The sequence below is a fragment of the Cibotium barometz genome, chromosome 15, assembly GCF_041138505.1.
Source record: "Cibotium barometz isolate CiBa-2024 chromosome 15, ASM4113850v1, whole genome shotgun sequence".
In the NCBI taxonomy this organism is placed as follows: domain Eukaryota; kingdom Viridiplantae; phylum Streptophyta; class Polypodiopsida; order Cyatheales; family Cibotiaceae; genus Cibotium; species Cibotium barometz.
This window is the reverse complement of record NC_141060.1, coordinates 560,458-580,827: the sequence shown is the minus strand read 5'-3', so window position 1 is coordinate 580,827 and position 20,370 is coordinate 560,458. Positions and strand designations below refer to the sequence as shown.

At 40.4% G+C, this 20,370-nt stretch overlaps 1 protein-coding gene across 1 annotated transcript; it reads left to right on the top strand.

Moving 5' to 3' along the window:
• The first annotated feature begins 10,210 nt into the window (after positions 1-10,210).
• LOC147630822 (uncharacterized) lies at positions 10,211-20,122 on the top strand. The gene is made up of 2 exons (XM_086809205.1): positions 10,211-11,484; positions 18,735-20,122. The coding sequence occupies exons 1-2, from the start codon at positions 10,213-10,215 to the stop codon at positions 19,344-19,346; spliced, it is 1,884 nt and encodes a 627-aa protein (XP_086665331.1). The 5' UTR covers positions 10,211-10,212; the 3' UTR covers positions 19,347-20,122.
• The last annotated feature ends 248 nt before the right edge of the window (positions 20,123-20,370 follow it).

Below are 20,370 nucleotides of genomic sequence, written 5' to 3'. Positions count from 1 at the left end.
AAAACAATATTGCAAAGGTAAGGATCTATTCTTGAGAACCAGGAAGGAATAAAGTGACCAAGGTTAGTCTTGCCACCCATCTTCTTCTAATGATGCATAGTGTATGAAATTTGAGTCTTACATGATAATTGTGACATTAAAGGTTTATAAGGATATGGTCAAATCTATTAATGTGCATAAAGCATCAATCTTGAGATAAGATCTAGGATCCACTCTCTTTCTCTCTCAATCATTGTCCTTACAATTCCCACCTTGAATGTAATAGGGATCATGTATTCTCTCACAAAAATAGGGATCCACTCTCTTTCTCTCTCAATCATTGTCCTTACAATTCCCACCTTGAATGTAATAGGGATCATGTATTCTCTCACAAAAATATCAAATCTATTGACACCCAAATGAGGACACAAAGCAAGCCTCATCACTTAATAATCAAGCAATAAATAGTGGGATTACTTTTTACTTCCTTTTCGCTCAATGTGAAGTGGCCTTTGTTTTTGCCTAGTGATACATAGTTATCAGAGCAATAAATAGTGGGATTACTTTTTGCTTCCTTTTCGCTCAATGTGAAGTGGCCTTTGTTTTTGCCTAGTGATACATAGTTATGAGGGGACAAGGCATATGCTCAAAAGTGATTAGGCTAGTGGACGATCATTGTTGTGTAAAAGGCATGTATAGTGATACTTAGTTGTTAAGGGAAAAGGCATGTGCTTAAAAGTGATAAGGGTAGTGGACCATCATTATTGTGTGGCAACTAAGGTCCTGTATATAAGGGCAATAAGGGCCATAATATATAACCATAGGGACTTAAGACATGATACTGCCCCCCTAGGTAACCATATTAAGGAACATTAGACCTACTACCTCTCTCTCGCTCTCTCTCTATATATAAATGCCTTTCTTGTTGATGATGCAACTGCTGAGATAAATGCCATCAGGTAAATCATGTGCATGCCCACATTATTACTCACAAAGTATTATCTCTTTCTCTTTGTCAAACTAGCTAAACTTTTATTTCTAATTTATTGCAATCTTGAAAATAGGGTGGTATTCAACATACCAATTTATTTATGTTTATGGCACGTTCGTCGAAGTTGGTTGAAGCACTTAGTGAAGAAGGTACAAGATTGGAAAGTTAGAGCTATCATGTTTAGACGCCTAGGTGCAATCATGAACATGCGTGTCCAAGGGGGAGCTTCGGAGGCAATTGCCATAGACAATATAAAAGATAGTGTATTGGAGTTCTTGGCCGACTTTTCACATGAGGAGGCCTTTATTGAATATTTCCGTACTTATTGGGTTTCAAAAGTTGGTAAGTTCAACCTTCTAAGCTTAAGAAGTTAAAAGTTTAATTGAAGCTTTAATACATCATTGGAACCTAATGTACTTTTTATGCATTAGTACTCACCTGGGCCTTATCTTCTTGTAGAGATGTGGGCAAGAAGCTTGAGGATGCTTCCGCATGCAAATCAAGATACAAATGGAGCTATCGAGTCATATCATGCTACTTTAAAGTCTCGTTTCTTATGTGGTAGGAAGTACATATGGGGACGTAGAATTGATTGGCTTTTGCACAAACTTATGACGGCATGTTTGTCGTATTTTTGGTATATAGATGAGGCAAAGAAGGGTGGCTTTGTCATAAATAAAGCCATAAAAAGATTGATTGAGCATTCACTAGAAAGAGCTCAGAGCATCCCAGATGGAGATGTACTATTTTTTAATGAAGGCACAAGGGTTATGGCAAAGGTAAAAAGTCAGTCCTCGGGCGCCAAGATCCATTACATTGTGTACAATGCCGATTGTGATTGGGGTTGTTGTAATTGTGGATGGGCAATGAAGGGCAATATGTGTAAGCACCAAGTAAAGGTCATGCTACTAAAGGGTTTTAATTTAAACACTATCATTGGTAAGTGTTTAGAGTTGTATGACAATGGCCATGACACATGTATTGGCTCAAATTGTATTTCTGTCATGGAGGAGACTCATAGCATTGAGAATGTAGACCATTCTCAACAACGTACTCAAGAGCCAAATGCGAAGAAGCCTAATGCGACAGATTGCTATGAGCGCATTGTACACATGGTGGAAGGAAAACCAAGCTTACAAGCACATTTTGATGCCTTAATGCAAAGGTTATTGCTTCAAACGCAAGAGGTGCAAGCAAGGGACGAGCATGGAGCATTGCATCCTGCTGAGAATTTTCAGATTGTACAAGATGGTTTTGGAAATTCTATACAACGAGCAAGACCATTCATTGAGCGTCCTCTTGGGAGAAAAGCATATACAGAAAATAGTGCTCTTCCTTTTCCACGGCCCGCGGCTACCAAAAAACGCTCCATGCAAGCAACTTTAGATGCCAAAGCTTTGGATGGGGATGCAGAGTGATCATTGTAGCTAGTGACATGAAACACTTGGGCTTAATTTTGTTCTTCATTATGCTTATGGTAGTGCTTTTTTTCCAAGTAGCTTCCTTTTAATGGATATGAATTTTTTTGAACCATGTATAGCATTGAAAGTGTCTCATGAACAATGTATATCATGATTACTTAGATGATTTCGTTATTGTATTTTTAGATGACATTAGGATCATTGAGAAGGAAATTATCTGGTTAAAAATATATCTCAAAGTTGTTTTCTTATGCTTAGAAAGACACTCACAATTTTGAGCAACTTTATTTCTATATAACCTTCTTTCATCACATAAAGCAAAGAGTCTTAAAGGAATGTTACTTTGATAGCAATCTTACTTAGTTGCATTTGCTTATCCCCCTCTTGTACGTATCCATGTTTAGATTTTGCATTTCAAACCCCCTATGTAAATTCACATACATGAATTATATTTAATAATTATTTGTTTAATTACCTCCTACATATGTACATCATGTAAGTCCCTCAATCAAGAAAACCCCCTCCATTAACTACCGTGCTATGTTACATATACATAAGGTGCTCTTGCCCCCCCCTCCCCAACCCGAGGGAAATGATGATAGAGACCAAAACAATATTGCAAAGGTAAGGATCTATTCTTGAGAACCAGGAAGGAATAAAGTGACCAAGGTTAGTCTTGCCACCCATCTTCTTCTAATGATGCATAGTGTATGAAATTTGAGTCTTACATGATAATTGTGACATTAAAGGTTTATAAGGATATGGTCAAATCTATTAATGTGCATAAAGCATCAATCTTGAGATAAGATCTAGGATCCACTCTCTTTCTCTCTCAATCATTGTCCTTACAATTCCCACCTTGAATGTAATAGGGATCATGTATTCTCTCACAAAAATAGGGATCCACTCTCTTTCTCTCTCAATCATTGTCCTTACAATTCCCACCTTGAATGTAATAGGGATCATGTATTCTCTCACAAAAATATCAAATCTATTGACACCCAAATGAGGACACAAAGCAAGCCTCATCACTTAATAATCAAGCAATAAATAGTGGGATTACTTTTTACTTCCTTTTCGCTCAATGTGAAGTGGCCTTTGTTTTTGCCTAGTGATACATAGTTATCAGAGCAATAAATAGTGGGATTACTTTTTGCTTCCTTTTCGCTCAATGTGAAGTGGCCTTTGTTTTTGCCTAGTGATACATAGTTATGAGGGGACAAGGCATATGCTCAAAAGTGATTAGGCTAGTGGACGATCATTGTTGTGTAAAAGGCATGTATAGTGATACTTAGTTGTTAAGGGAAAAGGCATGTGCTTAAAAGTGATAAGGGTAGTGGACCATCATTATTGTGTGGCAACTAAGGTCCTGTATATAAGGGCAATAAGGGCCATAATATATAACCATAGGGACTTAAGACATGATACTGCCCCCCTAGGTAACCATATTAAGGAACATTAGACCTACTACCTCTCTCTCGCTCTCTCTCTATATATAAATGCCTTTCTTGTTGATGATGCAACTGCTGAGATAAATGCCATCAGGTAAATCATGTGCATGCCCACATTATTACTCACAAAGTATTATCTCTTTCTCTTTGTCAAACTAGCTAAACTTTTATTTCTAATTTATTGCAATCTTGAAAATAGGGTGGTATTCAACATACCAATTTATTTATGTTTATGGCACGTTCGTCGAAGTTGGTTGAAGCACTTAGTGAAGAAGGTACAAGATTGGAAAGTTAGAGCTATCATGTTTAGACGCCTAGGTGCAATCATGAACATGCGTGTCCAAGGGGGAGCTTCGGAGGCAATTGCCATAGACAATATAAAAGATAGTGTATTGGAGTTCTTGGCCGACTTTTCACATGAGGAGGCCTTTATTGAATATTTCCGTACTTATTGGGTTTCAAAAGTTGGTAAGTTCAACCTTCTAAGCTTAAGAAGTTAAAAGTTTAATTGAAGCTTTAATACATCATTGGAACCTAATGTACTTTTTATGCATTAGTACTCACCTGGGCCTTATCTTCTTGTAGAGATGTGGGCAAGAAGCTTGAGGATGCTTCCGCATGCAAATCAAGATACAAATGGAGCTATCGAGTCATATCATGCTACTTTAAAGTCTCGTTTCTTATGTGGTAGGAAGTACATATGGGGACGTAGAATTGATTGGCTTTTGCACAAACTTATGACGGCATGTTTGTCGTATTTTTGGTATATAGATGAGGCAAAGAAGGGTGGCTTTGTCATAAATAAAGCCATAAAAAGATTGATTGAGCATTCACTAGAAAGAGCTCAGAGCATCCCAGATGGAGATGTACTATTTTTTAATGAAGGCACAAGGGTTATGGCAAAGGTAAAAAGTCAGTCCTCGGGCGCCAAGATCCATTACATTGTGTACAATGCCGATTGTGATTGGGGTTGTTGTAATTGTGGATGGGCAATGAAGGGCAATATGTGTAAGCACCAAGTAAAGGTCATGCTACTAAAGGGTTTTAATTTAAACACTATCATTGGTAAGTGTTTAGAGTTGTATGACAATGGCCATGACACATGTATTGGCTCAAATTGTATTTCTGTCATGGAGGAGACTCATAGCATTGAGAATGTAGACCATTCTCAACAACGTACTCAAGAGCCAAATGCGAAGAAGCCTAATGCGACAGATTGCTATGAGCGCATTGTACACATGGTGGAAGGAAAACCAAGCTTACAAGCACATTTTGATGCCTTAATGCAAAGGTTATTGCTTCAAACGCAAGAGGTGCAAGCAAGGGACGAGCATGGAGCATTGCATCCTGCTGAGAATTTTCAGATTGTACAAGATGGTTTTGGAAATTCTATACAACGAGCAAGACCATTCATTGAGCGTCCTCTTGGGAGAAAAGCATATACAGAAAATAGTGCTCTTCCTTTTCCACGGCCCGCGGCTACCAAAAAACGCTCCATGCAAGCAACTTTAGATGCCAAAGCTTTGGATGGGGATGCAGAGTGATCATTGTAGCTAGTGACATGAAACACTTGGGCTTAATTTTGTTCTTCATTATGCTTATGGTAGTGCTTTTTTTCCAAGTAGCTTCCTTTTAATGGATATGAATTTTTTTGAACCATGTATAGCATTGAAAGTGTCTCATGAACAATGTATATCATGATTACTTAGATGATTTCGTTATTGTATTTTTAGATGACATTAGGATCATTGAGAAGGAAATTATCTGGTTAAAAATATATCTCAAAGTTGTTTTCTTATGCTTAGAAAGACACTCACAATTTTGAGCAACTTTATTTCTATATAACCTTCTTTCATCACATAAAGCAAAGAGTCTTAAAGGAATGTTACTTTGATAGCAATCTTACTTAGTTGCATTTGCTTATCCCCCTCTTGTACGTATCCATGTTTAGATTTTGCATTTCAAACCCCCTATGTAAATTCACATACATGAATTATATTTAATAATTATTTGTTTAATTACCTCCTACATATGTACATCATGTAAGTCCCTCAATCAAGAAAACCCCCTCCATTAACTACCGTGCTATGTTACATATACATAAGGTGCTCTTGCCCCCCCCTCCCCAACCCGAGGGAAATGATGATAGAGACCAAAACAATATTGCAAAGGTAAGGATCTATTCTTGAGAACCAGGAAGGAATAAAGTGACCAAGGTTAGTCTTGCCACCCATCTTCTTCTAATGATGCATAGTGTATGAAATTTGAGTCTTACATGATAATTGTGACATTAAAGGTTTATAAGGATATGGTCAAATCTATTAATGTGCATAAAGCATCAATCTTGAGATAAGATCTAGGATCCACTCTCTTTCTCTCTCAATCATTGTCCTTACAATTCCCACCTTGAATGTAATAGGGATCATGTATTCTCTCACAAAAATAGGGATCCACTCTCTTTCTCTCTCAATCATTGTCCTTACAATTCCCACCTTGAATGTAATAGGGATCATGTATTCTCTCACAAAAATATCAAATCTATTGACACCCAAATGAGGACACAAAGCAAGCCTCATCACTTAATAATCAAGCAATAAATAGTGGGATTACTTTTTACTTCCTTTTCGCTCAATGTGAAGTGGCCTTTGTTTTTGCCTAGTGATACATAGTTATCAGAGCAATAAATAGTGGGATTACTTTTTGCTTCCTTTTCGCTCAATGTGAAGTGGCCTTTGTTTTTGCCTAGTGATACATAGTTATGAGGGGACAAGGCATATGCTCAAAAGTGATTAGGCTAGTGGACGATCATTGTTGTGTAAAAGGCATGTATAGTGATACTTAGTTGTTAAGGGAAAAGGCATGTGCTTAAAAGTGATAAGGGTAGTGGACCATCATTATTGTGTGGCAACTAAGGTCCTGTATATAAGGGCAATAAGGGCCATAATATATAACCATAGGGACTTAAGACATGATACTGCCCCCCTAGGTAACCATATTAAGGAACATTAGACCTACTACCTCTCTCTCGCTCTCTCTCTATATATAAATGCCTTTCTTGTTGATGATGCAACTGCTGAGATAAATGCCATCAGGTAAATCATGTGCATGCCCACATTATTACTCACAAAGTATTATCTCTTTCTCTTTGTCAAACTAGCTAAACTTTTATTTCTAATTTATTGCAATCTTGAAAATAGGGTGGTATTCAACATACCAATTTATTTATGTTTATGGCACGTTCGTCGAAGTTGGTTGAAGCACTTAGTGAAGAAGGTACAAGATTGGAAAGTTAGAGCTATCATGTTTAGACGCCTAGGTGCAATCATGAACATGCGTGTCCAAGGGGGAGCTTCGGAGGCAATTGCCATAGACAATATAAAAGATAGTGTATTGGAGTTCTTGGCCGACTTTTCACATGAGGAGGCCTTTATTGAATATTTCCGTACTTATTGGGTTTCAAAAGTTGGTAAGTTCAACCTTCTAAGCTTAAGAAGTTAAAAGTTTAATTGAAGCTTTAATACATCATTGGAACCTAATGTACTTTTTATGCATTAGTACTCACCTGGGCCTTATCTTCTTGTAGAGATGTGGGCAAGAAGCTTGAGGATGCTTCCGCATGCAAATCAAGATACAAATGGAGCTATCGAGTCATATCATGCTACTTTAAAGTCTCGTTTCTTATGTGGTAGGAAGTACATATGGGGACGTAGAATTGATTGGCTTTTGCACAAACTTATGACGGCATGTTTGTCGTATTTTTGGTATATAGATGAGGCAAAGAAGGGTGGCTTTGTCATAAATAAAGCCATAAAAAGATTGATTGAGCATTCACTAGAAAGAGCTCAGAGCATCCCAGATGGAGATGTACTATTTTTTAATGAAGGCACAAGGGTTATGGCAAAGGTAAAAAGTCAGTCCTCGGGCGCCAAGATCCATTACATTGTGTACAATGCCGATTGTGATTGGGGTTGTTGTAATTGTGGATGGGCAATGAAGGGCAATATGTGTAAGCACCAAGTAAAGGTCATGCTACTAAAGGGTTTTAATTTAAACACTATCATTGGTAAGTGTTTAGAGTTGTATGACAATGGCCATGACACATGTATTGGCTCAAATTGTATTTCTGTCATGGAGGAGACTCATAGCATTGAGAATGTAGACCATTCTCAACAACGTACTCAAGAGCCAAATGCGAAGAAGCCTAATGCGACAGATTGCTATGAGCGCATTGTACACATGGTGGAAGGAAAACCAAGCTTACAAGCACATTTTGATGCCTTAATGCAAAGGTTATTGCTTCAAACGCAAGAGGTGCAAGCAAGGGACGAGCATGGAGCATTGCATCCTGCTGAGAATTTTCAGATTGTACAAGATGGTTTTGGAAATTCTATACAACGAGCAAGACCATTCATTGAGCGTCCTCTTGGGAGAAAAGCATATACAGAAAATAGTGCTCTTCCTTTTCCACGGCCCGCGGCTACCAAAAAACGCTCCATGCAAGCAACTTTAGATGCCAAAGCTTTGGATGGGGATGCAGAGTGATCATTGTAGCTAGTGACATGAAACACTTGGGCTTAATTTTGTTCTTCATTATGCTTATGGTAGTGCTTTTTTTCCAAGTAGCTTCCTTTTAATGGATATGAATTTTTTTGAACCATGTATAGCATTGAAAGTGTCTCATGAACAATGTATATCATGATTACTTAGATGATTTCGTTATTGTATTTTTAGATGACATTAGGATCATTGAGAAGGAAATTATCTGGTTAAAAATATATCTCAAAGTTGTTTTCTTATGCTTAGAAAGACACTCACAATTTTGAGCAACTTTATTTCTATATAACCTTCTTTCATCACATAAAGCAAAGAGTCTTAAAGGAATGTTACTTTGATAGCAATCTTACTTAGTTGCATTTGCTTATCCCCCTCTTGTACGTATCCATGTTTAGATTTTGCATTTCAAACCCCCTATGTAAATTCACATACATGAATTATATTTAATAATTATTTGTTTAATTACCTCCTACATATGTACATCATGTAAGTCCCTCAATCAAGAAAACCCCCTCCATTAACTACCATGCTATGTTACATATACATAAGGTGCTCTTGCCCCCCCCTCCCCAACCCGAGGGAAATGATGATAGAGACCAAAACAATATTGCAAAGGTAAGGATCTATTCTTGAGAACCAGGAAGGAATAAAGTGACCAAGGTTAGTCTTGCCACCCATCTTCTTCTAATGATGCATAGTGTATGAAATTTGAGTCTTACATGATAATTGTGACATTAAAGGTTTATAAGGATATGGTCAAATCTATTAATGTGCATAAAGCATCAATCTTGAGATAAGATCTAGGATCCACTCTCTTTCTCTCTCAATCATTGTCCTTACAATTCCCACCTTGAATGTAATAGGGATCATGTATTCTCTCACAAAAATATCAAATCTATTGACACCCAAATGAGGACACAGAGCAAGCCTCATCACTTAATAATCAAGCAATAAATAGTGGGATTACTTTTTACTTCCTTTTCGCTCAATGTGAAGTGGCCTTTGTTTTTGCCTAGTGATACATAGTTATCAGAGCAATAAATAGTGGGATTACTTTTTGCTTCCTTTTCGCTCAATGTGAAGTGGCCTTTGTTTTTGCCTAGTGATACATAGTTATGAGGGGACAAGGCATATGCTCAAAAGTGATTAGGCTAGTGGACGATCATTGTGTAAAAGGCATGTATAGTGATACTTAGTTGGTAAGGGAAAAGGCATGTGCTTAAAAGTGATAAGGGTAGTGGACCATCATTATTGTGTGGCAACTAAGGTCCTGTATATAAGGGCAATAAGGGCCATAATATATAACCATAGGGACTTAAGACATGATACTGCCCCCTAGGTAACCATATTAAGGAACATTAGACCTACTACCTCTCTCTCTCTCTATATATATATAAACGAGGTGGAAATATTGGAAATTCTTAGTAATTATTATATGGCGAAGTGGATGCTGCAGCCGACGCTCAACGTAAACTGTGCAACAGCAGGTGGGGTGGCGCATTGTGTTTCAAGGGCGCGAAGCAGGCCTACCAGCCGGCCCTTCTATGATCGCCAGCAGCTTCTGCTTTCAGGTGGCCCCGCCCTCGGCCTTCTCCTCCTCCACGAAATCTTTTGACGTCCCTGGCCTCTTGTTCGGTCAGTTCTGCCCCAGTGTCGTTGAGCTGGCAACGAGTAAATGCCCTTGCTGAGCTGGAAAGTGTTTCGTGCACTCCCCCGCTAGGGGGAGCGCATGAAATATATCCCCACCCCAGCTCGTGTGATGCGACAAAGTAATTACGCTAGAACAAATCCATCAGGGGAATCGGGTGGTCGTGTGATGCGACACAGTAATTACGCTAGAACAAATCCATCAGGGGAATCTGCCTCTGCAATGAATTTGGGTTCTGATGAGGAACGCAAGAAAGTGATCTTAGAACACAGAGCGGAAAACATGCCACACAGAAGGGATCATACCATGGACGAGGAAGGCGAACATTTATATTCTGAAAAAGCACCAAAGAAGTGGATCTGCTGGGCACAGGGGGGAAAAGTGGACAGAGAGACATTTTCTGATATGGTCAAGCTGGATGAACAAAATAAGAAAAGCAAGGACAGGGTCAAATTGAATAAAGTAAAAAAAAAGATGCCAGGAACTCATACCAGAGCTGCTGATGCTCAATTGAGAAGAAAAAAAAAGGAGGATGAGATTAAGAGTGACTATCCTCTGAAAGAAAAACGCAAGGGCAGAGGTCTTTTGGACCGTTCAGATGTCAAGAAGCGACGAAAAAACGGCAGTAAAAGGGACAAGGTTGACAGGGAGAAAGGCGTGAAAGAGCAGCATGCTAATCGTTTTCTTTCAACAGAGGATGACTTGGTTTTTCAAAGAGCTGAAGAAGGTAAGTACAGGAAGGCAGACAATGGAAATCACCAACATGTTGAAAAACAGAAATTGGGTTCAAAACATTATGAAAAAGACGCAACGATTTGTGAGAGAAGGGAGGAAGTATCAAGAAGGGACAAGTCTGAGGATTATAACCATCATAAAGAAAGGGGAGACACACATCAGTGGAGGAGCTTTCATAATGTGAAGATGGAGAGAGATGACTCAAGATATGTGCATGCAGGAAGTGTCGGGCGTATATCTGATGATCGAGAAGTAGGTGCACATTCAAAAGATAGAGCACAACTAAGGGATAGTGTACAGGTTTTTAGTGCTGACCAGGAGTGCATAAGAGAATTGCATAATTATTTTGAAGCACAGGAATGGGATAGTAATCACATGGAACATTGCTTAGAAAGTGAAGCTCCAGCCAAGTATCACTTGTGTGAAGAAGATACATTTTTCCAGCAGCACAGTACACATCAAGGAAAGAGTTCACATGGCTTGTCTTTCGACAAGCGTGGTCAGTCGTACATAGAGGCTAGGTCAAGTGATGAGCAGAGACACCGAAGTGGAAGATTGTGCTTTGATCCATCGAAGGGTACAAACTTGAGAAATAAAAGGAAGAAAACTTTTTCTGACCTATTGGATAATAGTGGGCAAGATCCGAAAAATGTGGATAATGATCATGCCAATGGAAACTACCAACTGAACAAGCATTATCAAAAGGTATGCCTCACAATACATACAACATGTTGTATTTTTACTTAACAATCCATGGCTTTTAAAAAATCAAAATGTATCACTGCTGTCAAATGTTGCAGCCTACATGCAACATGAGCATTCCTTAAAGACTGAAAGATCAGCCCCACATTTTGTATATTTTTAAATTTTTTTCTGCAATTGGAAGTCAGTCCCCATTAATTGCCTTGAAGAGCCTAGGGGACAATAGTGAGAGTGTTCACATTTTAGTACAAGAGACGTGCTCTTGCCATCATATGAAGGATTATGTACTGTGCCAATAGGACTTTGTATTTTAAAGGTAAACATGGAACATGTGTACAACCATCCTTTTTGAAAAGATACTACTAAAGGGGGAAACAATCCTATATGGAGGGTCCCCATTTCCCCATAGCAGCCAGCCACCCCTCCTGCATTTCTCCTCTTTTCCTAGCCAGATCTGCTGCACCTTCAGTTGCCTATTTTCAGCCAGCAATCCTCCTTCAGAACTGTCTTTCTTTATTGTTTCCAGCCCATATTCTACATCAGATTTCATCCTTGATTGGCAGCTACTTGTATACCTTCTCTATAAGCCATATGCACAACACTAGCCTCTATTAGATCCCCTCAATTTCCAGCCTCTTCTCAGCCTCAGATTGAGCCTTGTTCTCAGCTCGCATTTACAGCATTGAGTCACCTCAGTTGTAGCCAGCTCTCTCCTCTTTTTTGGGCAGTGTCTACTCTTCGTGGGGGCAGATAATCCTATGCAGTAGTAGGAAGTGGCTTGGGCAGTCGGTTCATACAAGCTAGGGAGCATTGAGTTCTCCACTTTCCGAGTAGAGAACACCCACACCCTTGCCATGTTTGACATCCTTTTCCCTTCCACATTGGAGGCAGGAGTAAAGTAAATACTACCCTCTTCCAAGGGGGGGACTTGTTTGAACTTTATCTTGCATTGTGATCTTTTTGATTAATGCTTTGTCTTTCAGTTTATGCTTGCACATTGTTCATTGTTACACATATGGTTTTGCTTAGCTAGTCATGGGTCTACGTAGCAAGGACACAGATTGTTATGCAACCAACCAACGAGATATGTAGGTTTTTCACGAGAATGCATGAAAATGAATGCTGTGGATGAAAGATTTGTTGAATCAAAAATAGGTTACATAGATTGGTCCCCCAAGGGGGGACGAGTATCCTCATGAGAGTATTTGTTGCTAGGCTTCCTTCGACATGAATATGAAAATGAATATGACAGAGAGAGAGAGCAGAATCTATTAATGTCCATAGGGGGCCACAAATACCCATGGAATCAAACTACAATCTCCTCTCAGTGAGAGGGTGGTAGAAGCATAAGTATACCAAACATGGTCACTTTGTCCAATCTAGACTCAGGTCATCATGATGGCGGAGGAGTCAGAGTGATAGAAGTACTGACGACTGTTGGAACTAGGGATGAAAGGACTTGGGGCAGTCGTGTGTGCTTGCTCAAAAGTGAATGGAAATTTGTCCTAATGTGAGTGTATCTTGGGCATATCAAGGCAACATGCTCTTCAGTCTCAACATTGTGGGAGTCACAAAATTTGCATATCTTCGCATGTCGCGGAAATCCCTGCCATGCTCCTTGCTTGACATCCGAGCATGTGACCAGGTCCTGAAGCGGGCTATGTTCTGTCAAAAAGTCAGCGAGATCGGTGTGTTGATACAAAGCTGCAAAATAGGCATCTACTTGCATGTACTTCTTCCAAGATTCGGGGTTAATATGCTCATGAGAGTACTCTAATTTACTCCTTTCAACAGTTAAGCATACTCAAAAATGCCTATTGAACAACATCGATATAGCCTCATTGGGCAATATGTCTCAGTAAGCATCCACTTTCACCATGCAAACCAGCCTCGAATGTCAAGTGCCCACCCGGAAGATAACACCTTACTCTTGCGGTTCTTTTGCAACCGTGTGCTAGCATCCCATGATTTCTTGGGCAGTCTACTCTCATGCATTTGCTGCACCTTAAAAACATATTGGAAGACTCTCATCAAGGCATGTATCTCAATAGGTCGACAACCTGTGGGGAAGTGGTTTTCACGCCCAAATGTCTTTCCAGAAAGGCTTTCTGCAGTTTTTCAAAGTCATTCCAGGAAGAAGCGGATTGCTCCTTCCCCAAACCTCGACTCCATAAAGGATTGTTTGTAGAACATATGCATAAAGAGCATGTGTCTTACCTTCCAATTCCTTAATGTCACTACGGTTACAATTATTCTCAAAATGATTATATTTCCCCATTCTGCATCTAATCATTGAGTGATACAATGACCCCATCTATGATCAGCCGTTATATCATTGCGAATGTATTTGAACGAGTCAACCAGCTCTATAGGCTGCCCATTGTATAAGATATCATGAGAGACCTCTATCTGCCACATACGAACAATCTTGAGTTGAGTCTTTCCCTCATTCACAGTAAGGCCACTCGCCTTACAAAAAGCATATAGAACGTTTAGGAGCTTCTGCAAATTGGCCACAGCATTGGCAAAAAATACGACATCATCTGCATATAGCAAGAGTAAGGCAATGAACATTCCAATACAGGGCCCATGATATCCCTCCTCTTGTGCAAATTCCAACACCATCTCCTCCAGCCTATCAATGCATAGTCCAAAAAGTGTGGGGGATAGTGGGCAGCCTTGTTTTACACCCATGTTACTCTCAAAGGGCTGTGACAAACTATGCCTCTTAGCCGACAAACCACATTTTCATAAATCCGATATACTCCCCATGCGTAGCTCCGGTGGGACACCCAAGTCTTGCATATGCTCCTCTAAACCAGTCTGAGGTACTATGTCAAATGCCTTCCTAAAGTCCACAAAATAGCATAAGAGAGCCTCCCCTCTTAGTCGGATCTCATCCATCAACACTCATAGTGTAATCAAGTGATCCATAGTACTATACCCCACACGGCACCATGCCTGCCCAATGGCTCTCTTGCCTACATCTTTTGCCTAAGTACTCCATTTCTTCTCCATAATAGTGCCGAATAGTTTGGCCATTGCAAGCATGATGGTACGATAGTTTGAGAGGAGGTTATGGTCACCGCCTTTATAAAGTGGTTGAATCCAATTCTCCCGCCTCTCATAAAGTGGTTGAATCCAATTCTCCCGCCTCTCATATGGGAAACCATGTATGTAAGTGTGATCTAGGATCTGAGATATCCACCAATGCATATCCTCCCCAGACCATTTGAGCAGCTCGGCACACATGTGGATAGTGTAAGAGACTTTCCCACTTGCGATTTTCCTCAAGCAGGCATCTCAGCATCCTTGTTAGAAAAACAAGTGTCAAATTTCTATCACAATCGATAGTGCATGCATCTGAGCTTGTGTTTTGTCGAAAATAATCTATAAGAGGCATTTTCCACAAGCCAAAAACAAGGTCCTATCACCAGTAGACAACCCCCCTGAATGTGGGCAAGGGAGGTGGCATCCCACTACTAGGGCAAGATGACACCTATTTCTTCTGAATCCGGTCGAGGAATTGACATTCATGAATTCGGCTAAATCATAGGACTCAAGGACTGCTATCATGTCCGACCATCAAATTCCATTCTTTTACATCATGAGTTAAGGGATTGGAAAGTAGTACCTAGCTTCCATGCGCAGCTTGAAACACGTTGAGTAGATAAGCACTCTTGGTTGCAATCCTAGAACCCTAATCCACAATAAGGTTTTCAAGCAAGATGATGGAATGGACTGATGAAAATATTGCTAAATTCCAGATGGGCGATGAATGCAAGGAGGAAATGGTTGATCGAGTGACTAGAAGCTGGCAAAGAAGATGAGGAGGCAACAATTTGAATAGAGTGAGGAGAATGTGCTTTTATTAGCACGCCTCTCTCTCTTTCTCTCTTTCCCTGTTTCTTGTCGCTCAATAGCATTAGAGCCTTCTCTTTAGCTACGTCCTTGGCTGATTACTCTCTGTGCCACTTGTTCACTTGGCTTGCAAGTGGACCATGGTCTTGTTGGGCAAGGGACCATGCTGCAAGGAGGGGCTGGTTGTGGATGGAGCTCCAAAGCCGATCTCACTTTTTATATTCTGAAATTGAACCTTGCATTGTTTGTTTAGACTCTTTATAATTAAGGATACTCTGTCCTTCTTCCTGCCCAAAGAAGCAAAAGATTCGATGGGTTGTTACAGAGGCACATTCGCGTTCTTGAGCGTCATCAACAATCACTTCTATTTCGAAGCAAATGCAAATGTTAAAACTACAACCTGCAGATGATGCCAGAAGCAAATAGCAAAGGGCCGATGAATTGCTGATCAAAGCAATAGAGGTTCATCATAACCCTTGGCATGATCATCGCTTGGGCGCTTGTAACCATAGTCTTCATCTAGATTTTGGCTATCATACAAATACAAATAACCCGTTTCCTGGACGTTGAAGTCGCCATTTGGAGCAGAACTAGAAACCCCTTTTAAGTTCGTATGCGAATAACCTTGGGTGCCATGGTTGACACTAGGCGAGGAGGACACTTTTTTGATATTTGGGGATAGGAGAAGATGTCTGTTGCTCTTGAAGTAGAAGTCGAAGATGGTAGCCAAGCCTCAAGGTAAGGAGGATACTTGGTGAATTCTTGATGTTGCTGCCACTTGCCCTTGAGTTCGTGCCTTTCCTCTTGTTCTTCATTCCTCTTTTCCTTAGCGGAGCCATGAGGAGGAGCTTCTAAAGCAGGCAAGGGTTGCTCCATGAGAGCCTGATACATTGCGTGAAGCAAAGAAACGAAGATAGGATGGAGGCAAGCGGGTAGAGAAGCAACAATTCTCTAAGGGGAACGCGGGGGGTGAATTGGCTTGCAAAGCATGTAGGCTCAAAATGACGCGGGGGGTGAATTGGCTTGCAAAGCATGTAGGCTCAAAATGAAACTAGTAACCTTCCATGTATTTTTTCATGTTATTAGCAACAATCCATGTCAAATGGACAAAGGGGGTTTCATTTCCCCACTAAAGCATTGTCTCCCTTGGGGGCAGTGATAATAAAAGAGCGTGAGGAATGCGTTGATCCTAGAACACTAAACTGTCATTGGCAAAGTTTACCACCATATACTCCCAACCATTGGTAGGTTCAGTTAGTGGACCAATGCCACATCAATGAAATTTAGAGTGCTTGTATTATGTGGTATCACATTAACCCTAGTAATTTGAAAAATCTCTACTCATGGGTGTTTCCATATCAACCATGAGGTTACTATTGCATACAAGCAATTATGAATCGATTTTTGATAATTCTTGGAAACATAATGAAGCCGTCGTAAGAAAAGTGTGCACAAGGAATTCTCGGGAAAAGCTAATGATTGTCCATGGACACTATGATATCAACTGATGCACTCATGTGTAAGTAAGCTATGCTTTACCCGAGTGTATCAATGATTATTCCTCTATTATCTTCTAACTGTAAAATCTGAAATGGTTAGCAAATACAATATGGAGGAGCTGGCAAGCTCACCATCCAATTGTAGATCTAGTATGTCAGGTCTCCCATCGAGCTTGCAACAGGCCCATGTCCTCTCCTACGGTTCACATCCCATACCATGGGCGCCCACCAATCCAAGTAAATGGGTAAGAGTAGGCTAGGCTTGATTGAGGTCTTGGTGTCCTAGGGAGTCTCTCACTATATATGAGCCCCTGGCTTGTATATGTAGATTGACTCTAGGGTGTTTTTGACCAAAGAGCACCCACACATAGGGTGTAGTGTAAATTGACTCTAGAGTGACTGATTTTAGAGGACTCCTTTAAAAGGCTTAGTCCTCCAAGTGGATGTCAAAATAGCATTCTTGAATGGAGATCTGCAGAACAGTGCTTGGACCTAGCCACATCTTAGTGCGAGCTCATATTATTTGTTTAGGGGACACCAACACCACCTCCCTTCAGCATTACGGAGCATGTGGGCACAAAGAGGAGGTGTTGAAAATTAGGGTAGTTCTAGGACTTTGGGGTTAGTGTTTGGAGGAGGGGTTTTCCACTTTCTTTCATGGTTGGAGAGCAGCTGACACAAGCCTCACCTCCAATCTGGCCACTGGAGTTGGCTGGCCGAATGGGGGCTGCTGGAGGGACCTTTTTGGCTTGGCACCTTTGGAGCTGCTCTCTCTTGGAAAAATTCCATAATTTGTAGGCACTTCTTGCTACTGCTTAGTGATGATGTCTCAGTGTAATCATTCTCCGATTTCAGTCATTGATACAACAGTATTTTCCATCTTGTCTGCTGCAGCTTGCCTTTGTTTGAATTATATGCTACCCACAACTTTAGCCTGCTGATCTTGGCATTTAGCTACTGTTTGACCAGCAAGCATAGCATGTTTACACATGGTATTATTCTGAGAGCTGCTTGATAGATGTTGCTGCTGTCTTGTGAATGATTGAAAGCAAGAGCTAAGTGCTATGTGAAGGAAGGAAAAATGTAAGATAGTTGCCATGCGTGGGAAGCCAAAGAACTTGGCTACAACTGAATAGAGTGAGAGATAGGATAGGCAACTAGGTTTGAGCTGCGCCAAGCTAGATGTAGGACTGGCCAAGGGCTATTCTAGGCTAACTGAAGCTAGACTATGCGATAAAAGATGGGGAGGACAGGTGGTTATGGTTAAGGACTTGAGGGCTGGGGTCATAGTCATCCACTACCCTTTTTTTGCAATTCCTCTTAAAAGCCTGCGGAGCTGTATTCCAGCGGCTCAGAAATTTCATCTGATACAAAATTTGCATCAAATTTTCCTCACTATGTCACATTAATGGAAAACTGGATGTACTAGTCTATATACTGCGGTCCTTTTACATACCTTAGGTATACAGGTTCTTTGGTGATGTTGAATGCAATTTGGTAGTTAATGGTGTTAAATCGATATTTTAGTGAAAAATACAAAGGATTTTTGCAGTTTCCACATGGAGGAGCACGTGGAAAGATTTACATGAAAGTTTTCGAAAAGCTACAGTACGCTTTATTCTATCTTCTTAGGGTTGTGTTTGTTAGGTTAGAGAGTATTCTATGTTGGAAAACTAGGCTTTTCTAGCTGCATGTGAATCATGGTCTTTTGCTCAACTTGTTGCAAGTGTGATATTCGGCAACTTGAACTTTGTGGATTGTGTTCTCTTTCTTTGTATTAACGTGCTTTTTTTCCAGCTTTTCTTCCTATGATAAAACTATAGATCTACATCCCTCCTCCCCCTTCTGCCAAAAAGAAACTTCTTCTGAGTAGAAGGGAGTTGTATTTTGCAGGCTCTTAGCAGTCAATCATTAAATACGATAGACGTCCGATGGGAACAAGCTGAACCAGTCGGTGGTAATGGAGAAGTAAGCTTGGAAATCTGCAGGTCACAAGGGAATGCTTTTGAGGCTCGATGTCTTACTGCTAAAGAGAGCCCTCGTGTGAGTCACAGTGGGTTGTCACAAGATGAGCACCACCAAAGAGGCCGCTCAAAACTAGAACGCTGGGCCAGCCAAAAGGGAATCGATGATGATGCTTCCCGGGTTATGGCATATAATAAGAAGCTTACAAAGAAAGGCAGACAGCGTGGTAAACATTACAAAACTTCTAGCAGACAGTCTCAAGAGATTGTGCCGGGCAGCAGTGATAGGCAAATTTTCAGCCAAATTGATCACTCAGTACCTGAAGCTAAAAAAGGAACAGAGTGTGACCTTAGAAGGCATATGCTTGAAGGAGTGGGTGGAAATGAACTATGTAGGAATTGGAAAGACAAGGGAGCAGTTAAAGAAGAAGATGTAGCTGTTATAAATCCTGATGACAGTAGTCTGAATGCACATGTCCAGCAACCTCTGGAGTCTGAAGATGCTGCAGCTGGAGTTGGCAGCCAAGTTGGAAAAGCGTAAAGAGCGTTTCAAACTGCCAATGACAGAAGAGAGAGTCAGCAAGAAGGCTGACACTTAACAACCATCATCCCCCTGATCCAACAGAAGTGAAACCTGAGCGACCAGCGAGAAAACATAGATGGGGTAGTAGTTGAAGCTAAAATAACTTTTTAGCTGCAATCTGAGGTGCTTTGAACTTGTGAGGGCAACTTGCAAAGGCATCCATCCCTAGCGCTGGTGGTATTTCATCCATCTTAACCCCATGGCATGACATCTCGAGAGAAACTTCTCATTGTAAACAGGCTTGGGCATTGTTTGGTATGATGCATTTAGCATCTTCCCATACACATTAAATGCCTTAAGTAGCGCTGGTGATTAAGAATGTATTGTCCCGACTTTTATGGATTAAAACTGTTGCGTGACAGCTTCTTGCCAGTATGCCCATCACATAGGGAACATGGTAGCTGTGATGCTTCTCTCTCTAGAAACATTACTGTTCAGCTGTTGGCTATGACATTGATTGAAACACTAGAAAAACTGGAAGCATCTATGGGGTAGAACTAGTGCTCCCATTCTGTTGCATCACTTGTAAAAATACACACAAATAGTAAGGACACGAGTCTCCATACATTTTAGTCATTAGTTGATTCTTTCCAGGAAAGTATGAATGTACAATGCCGGAGTATATTGCTTTACGTTCGTGTGGCAAAGCAGGTTTCTGCTTGTCATCTGAGAAACAGGTCAAGATTTCCGTTGTAGTTCATACTTTTACCAGCTGTGCAAGGTTCAAGTAATTTTGAATAATGACACTGAAAATGGCATACTAAAACAATGAGTTGGTCTGTCGCATTTTAATGGCTCACTTAAAAATGAAATGGAGATTCACTTGATGCATATTTGCGCTTGCAAGAATCTTGCATTACCTCAGACTACACTTCCGGTTTCAAAGGTTGAGTTGAGATGTGACCAGTATTTGTTTGTCTACTGACATGAAAGTGTGTACTCTTGACTTGTGCTTTCTCACACCTGTTTACTGCCGGTTCAT

Excerpts from the sequence above, each read along its gene's own strand:
- LOC147630822 (XM_086809205.1), top strand. The coding sequence starts at position 10,213 with ATGCGACACAGTAATTACGCTAGAACAAATCCATCAGGGGAATCTGCC. Across the intron at positions 11,485-18,734 it reads TGAACAAGCATTATCAAAAG|GCTCTTAGCAGTCAATCATT; the intron begins GTATGCCTCACA and ends TGTATTTTGCAG.